This window comes from Hirundo rustica, chromosome 15 (genome assembly GCF_015227805.2).
Source record: "Hirundo rustica isolate bHirRus1 chromosome 15, bHirRus1.pri.v3, whole genome shotgun sequence".
NCBI lineage: Eukaryota > Metazoa > Chordata > Aves > Passeriformes > Hirundinidae > Hirundo > Hirundo rustica.
In genome coordinates this window covers 1139293-1148533 of record NC_053464.1, presented here as the reverse complement: position 1 = coordinate 1148533, position 9241 = coordinate 1139293, and the positions used below count along the sequence as shown (strand labels likewise).

General features: G+C 64.4%; 2 protein-coding genes across 3 annotated transcripts; one reads left to right on the top strand and one right to left on the bottom strand.

Moving 5' to 3' along the window:
* The first annotated feature begins 3231 nt into the window (after window positions 1-3231).
* On the top strand, window positions 3232-5814 carry WFIKKN1 (WAP, follistatin/kazal, immunoglobulin, kunitz and netrin domain containing 1). The gene is made up of 2 exons (XM_040079355.1): window positions 3232-3459; window positions 4324-5814. Exons 1-2 carry the CDS (start codon window positions 3232-3234, stop codon window positions 5812-5814), a joined length of 1719 nt encoding a protein of 572 aa, XP_039935289.1.
* Window positions 5815-6240: 426 nt separating this feature from the next.
* METTL26 (methyltransferase like 26) lies at window positions 6241-9135 on the bottom strand. 2 transcript variants are annotated; one of them, XM_040079171.1, is made up of 6 exons: window positions 8939-9135; window positions 7660-7822; window positions 7498-7557; window positions 7030-7097; window positions 6760-6838; window positions 6241-6690 (listed from the first exon to the last, which is right to left on the bottom strand). In XM_040079171.1, exons 1-6 carry the CDS (start codon window positions 9133-9135, stop codon window positions 6643-6645), a joined length of 615 nt encoding a protein of 204 aa, XP_039935105.1. In that variant the 3' UTR covers window positions 6241-6642. The 2 variants fall into 2 exon arrangements, with proteins under 2 accessions (XP_039935105.1, XP_039935106.1); XM_040079172.1 differs by lacking the exons at window positions 7030-7097; window positions 7498-7557; window positions 7660-7822.
* Window positions 9136-9241: the final 106 nt, after the last annotated feature.

Here is a 9241-nt window from a genome sequence, read left to right as displayed (position 1 = left end):
CCCTTGACCTCCCTTTTCCCCTGCCTTCTCACTTCCCCAGGATCAGATTTTCCACTTCGTACCAGACTGGCCATGCTTGTTTTAACAGCTTAAGTAGTAATTGCTGGGGCTGGGAGGGGGCAGGGGGAAATGAGATCGTGTCTGCAGCCTGGAAAACCCTGGAGCTAAGGTGAAAGCCTGGTCAGGGAAGAGGCACACAGCCCTTTTTTTTCCCCTTTTTTCTTCAGGGGGTTCTGGAAGTGTCTGTTCCCTCTCCCAGGGCTGAAACAAAGGCTGTGTGTGGTTTCAGGTGGGGTCGGGACAGCCGGAGCCCATTACGGCGGAGCAGCGGGGGCTGCGGGGCCGCAGCTGTCTGCTTGGGAAGAGCAGGGCAGGAAAACACTGCACAGCCTGAGCGGGGTGGGAAGCCTGGGAGAGCTTCAAGGCTCTCTGCTCCTTGGAGAAAGGAGGAGGGAGCAGGTTGCTCTGGGATGATTCTGGTCTTTGGTCACTGAGTGTTTTTCTCTGCACCCACCTTTCTGATGTGAGGTTTCTTGGGTTGGTCCCATTGTCCCACGCAGGCTGGGAAGTGGTGGAGACCTTCATGCAACTGCAAGATGCTTGAAAATGAGGGTGCAGCTGCTCATGGGTGCATTGGAGTGGCAGGAGCCCACCGGGTGCAGCAGGTTCTGGGAGCAGGGACACGTGGCACAGCATCCTTCCCTCCAGGACACGGTGCTGAGCCCACACCTTGTCTTGGAGGGAGAAGATGAACCATAAAACCCTCGTCTGTGTCTTGAATCTTTTAAAGTGACCCCAAAAATCCCTGTTCTAGGGTGCAGTTGGTGCCTGGACAGGTGGAGGTGAACAGTTTGGAACTGCTGAGATGGTGGAATTGCTGTGGGCTTGGTCAGGGTGGGAGAAGTCGTTCACCTTCAGTTGAAGAGGCTGGGTGGGGGGTCCCAAGGTGTGGGTGAGGATTTCCGGTTGCTGGGAGCTGCTTTTTGAGCCACGCAGCAACTGCCATTCCTCCATCCAGCCCTGCACCACTGAGGTGAGGGTTCCTGGCTTGTCCTTGCAGCTTCTGATCTCAAGAACACATGCTTGAGGCACCTTGGGCTCTGATGTGAGACACATCACCCTCTGGGGCTGCTTCTCTGCCTCTGGAAAGGGGCAAGAACCAGCCCAGACCCTGGCACTGGCACCACACAGAGCTCAGCCATGGGTATGGGCAGAAGTTGGGCTCCAGGTCCTGTTCCCTTTTCCCTCCTACACCAGCCCTCCTGGAAGGACCCTGGGACACCCCGAAGTGGCAAAGATGCCTCTGGGCTGCATCCCTGGGGACCAAATACCATTGCTTCCCAGCTGGTGTTGGTGTGTTTGTGCATCAGGGATCTCCAGGCAGCGGGTGCCTGGGGGTGGCTGGGCGGGTCTGGGGGTTTCAGGCTGCCAGGGCATGCAGGATGCAGGCCCTGGCAGCTCCTGGCTGGGCTATCCTGATGCAATTCCTTGTTTGCAAAACATCAGCCTCCCCATGAGTGTCCCAGGGCAGCGAAACCTTCCCTCAGCATCTGCAGCTGGATGGACCCTTGGGTGGCTGCTTGGCTGTGGAACGGGATTCAGGGCACAGCCATGGGACCTGCTCCAGCCCTCCATGCATGGTCACGGCCAGCTGGTGACAGACCTGACTGTGCTTTGGGTTTTAGGGCCCCGGGGAGCCCCAGAATCGCCATGGGCAGCCCAGAGCCAGCAGCAGTGCAGGGGTGGCCGGTCACAGCCATGTGCCAGTGGTACCGGCTGGAGGTCACCGTGCCAGAGCCTTGTGGCTGCACCCTGCTCACACCAGCGTGGGGGTGTTGAGGGTCCCCCAAATCACCTGGGCTGGTGCAAAAGGGCTTCCCCAAGGAGACACGGACTGGGGGAGCACCAAACCGTTACATGCAAAAGAAGCTCTGGGGTGGGGGTGGATCCCCCGCAGCCCAAAAAGCCCAACAAAATAAGGGAAGGGCTCCCATTGTTTTTGTTTGTTTGTTTGTTTGTTTGTTTTGGGTTTCTTTTGTCCCCTCCACCCCCCACTCCCCAGGAGGGGAGACTGGAGGTGCTGAGCTGCTCCCGGGGGCAAAACGCCCTCGGGTTTGCTGTTCCACAGGGGCTGCAGACCCCCCTCAGGGCTGAGGCTCTCACCAGAGCCGGAAGAGTTAATGCTCCCAAAATGCCATGAAATGTTCCTGCTGCAGGTCAGTCTCCATCGGGGATTAGGGGGATCTGGCCGGGGAGCCGGGGCCGGCTCCTGCCGGCTCGGGGCTGGTGCGGGAGGTGCTGGTTGAGCCCAAGCACAGTGTGCCGGGGTCTGGTGTGGCTCAGGCGACATCCTGGCTGTAAATCATCGGGAGGGAGGGCTGGGAGCCCCAGGGGGCTGGGGGAGCCCTCCAGGGAGCCGGGTGGGCACCCACCAGGCGAGACACGGTCCTGTGCCAGCAGCACGGCGCTCGTGGGATGCGGGCCGGAGAGCGGGGATGGATCCGTGCCGGCGTCCCGCTCCCGGCCACCTTCGGCCGTGGTGCCGGTGGGCGCCCAGGGCTGCGGTGCGGGGCGAGGGACTCCCGGAGCAGCCGGGCCCCGGCCGTCCGCAGCGCGGGCTCCACGGGCTCCGCGCACCTCCCGCCGGCCGCCCCGTCCGAGGGGACCGCAGGCTCCGGCTGTTTTCTCATCCTGCAGGAATTCGGCTCCGTGGGCCGGGCGGGTTTTTGTGTCCCCCCCCACCCCCCCCTTTCACTCTCCCTCTTTGGAGACTTTCTGCATTCTGCCTTTGATCTCCCCCCGTGTTTGCCCAGGGATCGCCGGGCTCGCCGGGGTTAGAGGCTGAGGTCAGCGCCTTTCCCATTCCAAACACCCAGAAACATCAGTGGGAAGGGAGGGGATTCAGATTACAACCTTCCCGTCCTCCCCTTCCACCCCACTCGCCCCGCTGGCCGTGCCGGGGATGGACTGAGCCCCGAGAGACATCCGCCACCGCCGCCGCGTCCCCGGCGCCCCGAGAGCCGAGCGGCGGCGATGGATGGAGGCGGCGGGCGGCATCGCCGGTGGTCCGGCGGGCGCCGGGCGTGCTGAAGGACAGAGGTTTGGACCTCTCCTCCTCCTCCTCCTCTTTGTCCCCCCGCCCGCCCGCCTTCTCTTTCATCCCGTCCGTCCTGAATGTGATTTATCCCGAGCCCTCGCCAGCGAGGCAGGCCGGCGGCGCGGGGTGGCCCGATGGCTCCTCGCGGGAGAGGCGGGCGCGGGCCCCGGGGCCAGCGAGCGGCCGGGCGGCAGCGGCTCCCCGCGGGCGTCGCGCTGCTCCTGCCCGTGCTGGCGGCGGCGGCCGGGCTGAGCCTGCAGCCGGGCAGGATGCGGCACCTGGGCGTCTGCCCCAACCAGCTGAACCCCAACCTGTGGGTGGACGCCCAGAGCACCTGCGAGCGGGAGTGCCGAACCGACCAGGTGAGCGAGGGGGCTGCGGGGGCGGCGGGCGGTAACGGGGTTTGGGGCGCATCCCCAGGTCCCGAAGGAGATGCTTTGGGGTGCGGGTCCCGTGCCGGGTGGCGCAGCTGGTTCCGACGTTTCAGTGCAACCGGCTGCAGCTTTGCCCCCTAAGCTTCTCCTGTCTGCTGGGCTCCCTGGTCCCCCACAGGCAGAGAAACTGCTTGTTGCCCCGTCCTGTCACCCGCCTCAGACTGTGTCCCGTGGTCAGAACACCCTCCTCGGGCAGCCCCAGGATGCTTCCACTCTGCTAAAGGGCTGGCTGGGATGAAGGGAGTGGGTGTGCTAGGACGCGGACCCCATCAAGCCGAGGAGAGAATCCTCTCCCGGCTTTTCCCGGAGGGCCGGAGCCCATCCACAGACCGGGCTGTCCATCGCGGAGAGCCCTGGCTCTGAGCTCCACCAGGCTGAGCAGGGGCAACCCCACCGCGGCTGGGGCTGCGTGAACCCAGAGGGAGACTCCTTCACAATCCATCTGTATGAGCTCTGCCTGCACTCGGCCGGCAAAGGCTGAGAAGGGCAAGCTGCTCTCTGCTGTGGGGGAGAGGGAGCCGTCATCACTGCGGTGCACCCCCAAACATCCTGGGGGTGCTGAGGGTGGGCTGGGGCTGGTGCAGCTGCGCCGGGGAGGTCTGGCTCGTACCTGGAGCCCGGCGATGCTGAAGGTGCACAGGGTTGCGCGGGGGACACCTGCCCACCCGAAAGTCCCAAAGGGGTGGGAACAGCACCCACGGCCCCAGCACAGCCGTGACCTCCACGTCCCCGGCCCGTCCCCGGCCCCGTCCCCCCCCCCCCCCCCGCAATCTCTTCTCCCTCCCCGACCAGGACTGCGAAGACTTTGAGAAATGCTGCACCAACGTGTGTGGGCTGCGGAGCTGCGTGGCCGCGCGCTTTGCCGACGGCAGCGTTCCTGCGCTGGCGCTGGCGCCCGCCGCCTCCTGCGAGAGCTTCGTGTGCGCGCAGCAGGGCTCCGACTGCGACATCTGGGACGGGCAGCCCGTCTGCAAGTGCAAGGACCGCTGCGAGAAGGAGCCCAACTTCACTTGCGCCTCCGACGGCCTCACCTACTACAACAAGTGCTACATGGACGCCGAGGCGTGTCTGCGCGGCACCCGCCTCACCACCGTGCCCTGCAAGCACATCTTCACCTGGCCCGACACCAGCCCCGTGCCTCAGGAGACCACGGCGCGACCCACGCCGGGAGCCGGCCCCGAGGTGCCGGTGCCCCCCGCCCTCTACACCAACCCCTTCCACCAGTCCGTGCGCGCCGGCGGCACCGTCAGCTTCCGCTGCGACGTGAGCGGGCGCCCGCAGCCCGACATCACCTGGGAGAAGCAGAGCGAGCGGGAGGAGAACTTCATCATGCGGCCGGACCAGATGTACGGCAACGTGGTGGTCACCAACATCGGCCAGCTGGTCATCTACAACGCCCGCCACGAGGACGCCGGCATCTACACCTGCACGGCCCGGAACGCCGCCGGGCTGCTCCGCGCCGACTTCCCGCTGTCGGTGGTCAGGCGGGAGCCGGGGGGGGCCCCGCGGACCGGCAGCCCCCAGCCCTTCCCCAGCGCAGAGTGCTTGAAGGAGCCGGACCGGCGGCGGTGCGAGGCCGCGGAGGTGCGCTGGCACTTCGACGCCAAGCAGGGCTCCTGCCTCACCTTCCGCTACGGCGGCTGCGGGGCCAACAGGAACCACTTCGAGACGTACGAGGAGTGCCAAGCCGCCTGCCTGGGCGGCGCCCGCCCCACCTGCCTCCTGCCCATGGTGCAGGGGCCCTGCCAGAACTGGGAGCCGCGCTGGGCGTACAACCACCTGCTGAAGCAGTGCCACTCCTTCGTGTACGGCGGCTGCGAGGGCAACACCAACAACTTCGAGAGCAAGGAGACCTGCGAGGACGTGTGCCCCTTCCCCAAGAGCCTGCAGTGCAAGGCCTGCCGCCTGAAGAGCAAGATGGTGCTGAGCCTCTGCCGCAGCGACTTCGCCATCGTGGGGCGGCTCATGGAGATCGTGGAGGACCAGGACTCCGGCATAGCCCGCTTCGCCCTCGAGGACGTCCTCAAGGATGAGAAGATGGGCCTCAAGTTCTTCAACATCAAGTACCTGGAGGTGACCTTGACCGACATGGATTGGAGCTGCCCCTGTCCCAACATGACGGCGGAGGACGGGCCCCTGATCATCATGGGCGAGGTGCACGACGGAATGGCCACGCTGGACCCCAGCAGCTACGTCCGGGCGGCCAACGACAAACGGGTGAAGAAGATCTACGAGCTGATGGAGAAGAAAACCTGCGACCTCCTGAACCGCTTCCAGGACTAGGGGAGAGCCGGGACGTGCCGACAGGAGGAGCTGCAGACACAGCCCCGAGGGGCAGCCTGAGGGAGCCCCTGCACCAGGGCCTGTGTCTAGAGGTTTTCACCCTCTCGTAGTTCCCCCCAACCCCATGCTCCGCCCCAGACCAGCTCCCACTTCCAGTGTAATTTATCTGCCGCATGTTCCCCCACCGCGTGAACCGCCCCCCGAGCCTGTCCAGGAGCAATAGAGAACTGGGTTAGGTTGCAGAGGGGTGGGAGATCTGCCAGGACCACCCCACTCATAAAATCTTCCCTCCTCACCAAACTTACACTTCCCTCTGGGCCCAGTGTAACAGCCCTGGTGCTGAGCCTGACCCTTCCACTGGTGCTGGAGGTGGAACCGGGGACACCCCCACCCCCAGTGTTTGTGCTGAAAACATCAGGGAGCTGCTGGGGGGCAAAGCCACAGAGTTTATTGGGGGAACAGCAGCACAGTCTTGGGAAGGGAGGGAAGTGGGACACCATCAGCACAGCATCCTCCGAGGAAACGGAGCAAGGAGTCTCCCTCATGCCCAGGGGTGTTGTGTCCCTCCCCCACACCCGTGCCCCCCTTGGCAGCTGTGCTGGCTCCCGTGGTCCAGGCTGGGGCACCCCACTGCAAAGGGAGCCCCAAAGGCACCGGGGGAGATGGACCCCCCGAACCAAGGCAGCCCCGGCTGGGGAGAGTGGGGCTCTGTCCCACCACTGCTGTCCCCGGCCCCACCGGCAGCCATGGCGGGACAGTGACACCCCCGCAGGAGGCATCGGTGGGGACAGCAGTGCCGGGAGGCGCTGGGAGCGCTGTCAGGACAGGTTACAGCTTGCGGAAGATCAGGCTCTTGTTGTTGGCCGGCATGTCCACCTGGAAGCACAGAGCCGGGGCTCAGGGGCGCACACGGGCACGGGGGGCACTCCAGGGCGCGGCACCTACCATCCTCTCCAGGCACAGCCCGTTGGCCTCGGCCAGCTCCCGCAGCAGCGCCGTGTCCCGCAGCCCCCAGGCGGGATTGCTGCGGGAGGGAGGCGGGGGTCACACGCGGGGACACCGCGCCCCGAAGCGTCTCCCAGGGGTGCCCCGGCCGGGGGCTGCCCTCAGGCGTGGCTTATCTTGAAGGACCACGCTGGGAGGAAGCTTCCTGCAGCTGCAGGAGTGGGGGCAGGACAGAGAGGACGGGATGGGCCCCCAAGAACTTCCTCCTACCTCTGCCTCAGGCTGCGGTCAAAGTCCACGTTGCTCTGGGGGCTGATCTGGCCGTCCACGGCGTAGGGCTGGAGGGACACAGCTGGAGCTGCAGGCATGAGCAACCCTGTGTCCCCCCAGCCCCCCTTCCACGGGCTGTGTCCCCACCAAGCACAGAAGCCAAGCAGGAAGAGACGCGGCCCGCAAGGAGTCCTGTCACCCACTCTGAGTCCTGTCACCCGCTCTGAGTCCTGTCACCCTCTGCAGAACCCCCAGACCCTGCCTTGCACGAGGTGAGGGAGGACAGGATCTCTCCCATGAAAAACTGCTCCTTTCAGGGCCCGGCATGTGCCCCAAAAGGAAGAGACCCCCCAAAACCCAAGCCCCTGCATTTCCCAGTTCCCTCCCTAAGCCGTGGCTGGAGCTGCCCTCCCACCTGCCGGCCCTGCTCTGACACCCCGCACCCCTGCAGCAGGACAGGTGACCCACCCCATAGGTGAAGAGCACACCTCCGGGCTTCAGCAGCACCCCGGCACCCTTGAACAGGCCCTGGGAACGAGAGAGGTGGGGGCCGGGTCAGGGGGCCAGGGACACCCCCCGGGAGCCCCCCTCGGCCCTGGCAGGGGGCAGGGGCTGTCGGGGGCTGCTCACCTCGGTGCACCGCAGCTCTGCGATGTGCATCATGTTGATGCTGACCAGGAGGTCGAGGGTGGCGGGCTGGGTGCCCCCCCAGGTCTCCCAGCCCTGTGACACGTCCAGCAGGATGGGGGGCAGCAGGTTGGGCACCCCCGCGGCCTCCACATAGGCAGCGATGCTGTGGGCACCAAACCTCACCTCAAACCCGGCCGGGTGCCCCCCGTGCAGCCCTGGCACCTGCTGCAGACAGGGACAAACCCCTGCACGGACCCCCAGACGTGGAATAACAAAGATGTGAGTGCAGCACAGCCTGGGGGCTCTTTGCCCAGCCCTTTGCTTCCAGCTGGCAGATGGAGAACTGGATGCACCTGGACAACCAGCAGCACGTGGATGGAGAGGCCCCCGGGCCTAAGCTCCCCAGTTTTGGAGCACCCTCCCCTTGTGGGGCACCCCGCTTGGCACCACTGCACCAGCCTCTCCTGATCTTGGTGCTATTTAAACCCTTTTAGGCCCATTCTGCGCCCAGGTCTCAGCTCCTGCAGCGTCCCAGCATGGGGATTATTTTTGCCCAGGGTGGTGGGTGCTGCTGGATGGGCAGCACTGAACTCCCCCTGGCACCTCCCCACCAGGCTTATTTTTTTTTTTTTTTTTCTATGGTGGAAAGCTGGATTTTGGGAGTTTTCTGGGAAGAATAAAGTCCTGAGTTGGGGAGCATGGGTTGTTTGGGAGTTGGATATTGGGGATTTATTGAAAAAAAATATAGTATTGACTTGGGCTGGGCAAGACTTGAATATTGTGGTTTGTCTGGAAAAAATAAAGCATCAAGCCAGAGAGCCTGGGCTGTCCAAGAGGGTCTTTGCTGGGAAAAAATACACATTAAGCTCATCTGAGAGCAGGATATAGAATACAGCACTGAGTGGGGGAGCCTGGGCTCCTGGAGGGTTGGCTATTGGGTTTTTCCTGAAAAAAAAAAAAAAAAATTGTGGAGCCTGGGCCTACTGTTGAGTGGGTCTTTTGCAGGAAAAAAAATATGCATCCAGCTCATCCAAGAGTTGGATATTGGGGTTTTCCTGGAGGAAACAAAGCACTAACCAAGAGACCCCGGGCTGCAGGAGAGTTGGACACTGGGGTTTTCCCCAAATCCTCGAACGAAATGAAATAAATAAATTAAAAAAAAAAAAATAAAATAAAATAAAACGGGGAGCAGGGAACCGAGGCCGCGGGTCCATGGGCCTGAGGGAGGGAGCCGCGGGCAGCGCCCCCCGGGACCCCCGGGACCCCCGGCCCCGCTCACCTGCGCAGCGCCCGAGGGTCGATGTCCGAGGGCTGCCAGCGCGTCCGCGGCAGCGCCCGCGCCAAGTGCGCGGCGTGGAGCCCCGAGCCCGCGCCCACCTCCAGCACGCGCAGCGCGCCCCCGCCGCCCCCCGCGTACTGCCGCAGCACCTCCAGGATCGGGCCCTTGTTGCGCTCCGCGGCCGCCGGGACCTGCATGGCCGGGCCGGGCCGGGGAACTACCGCTCCCGGCGGCCCCGGGAGAGCCCCGCGCCGCGGGCGGAGCTTCCCACGGCGGGGAGGGGAAAATGCGGGGGGAAGGAAA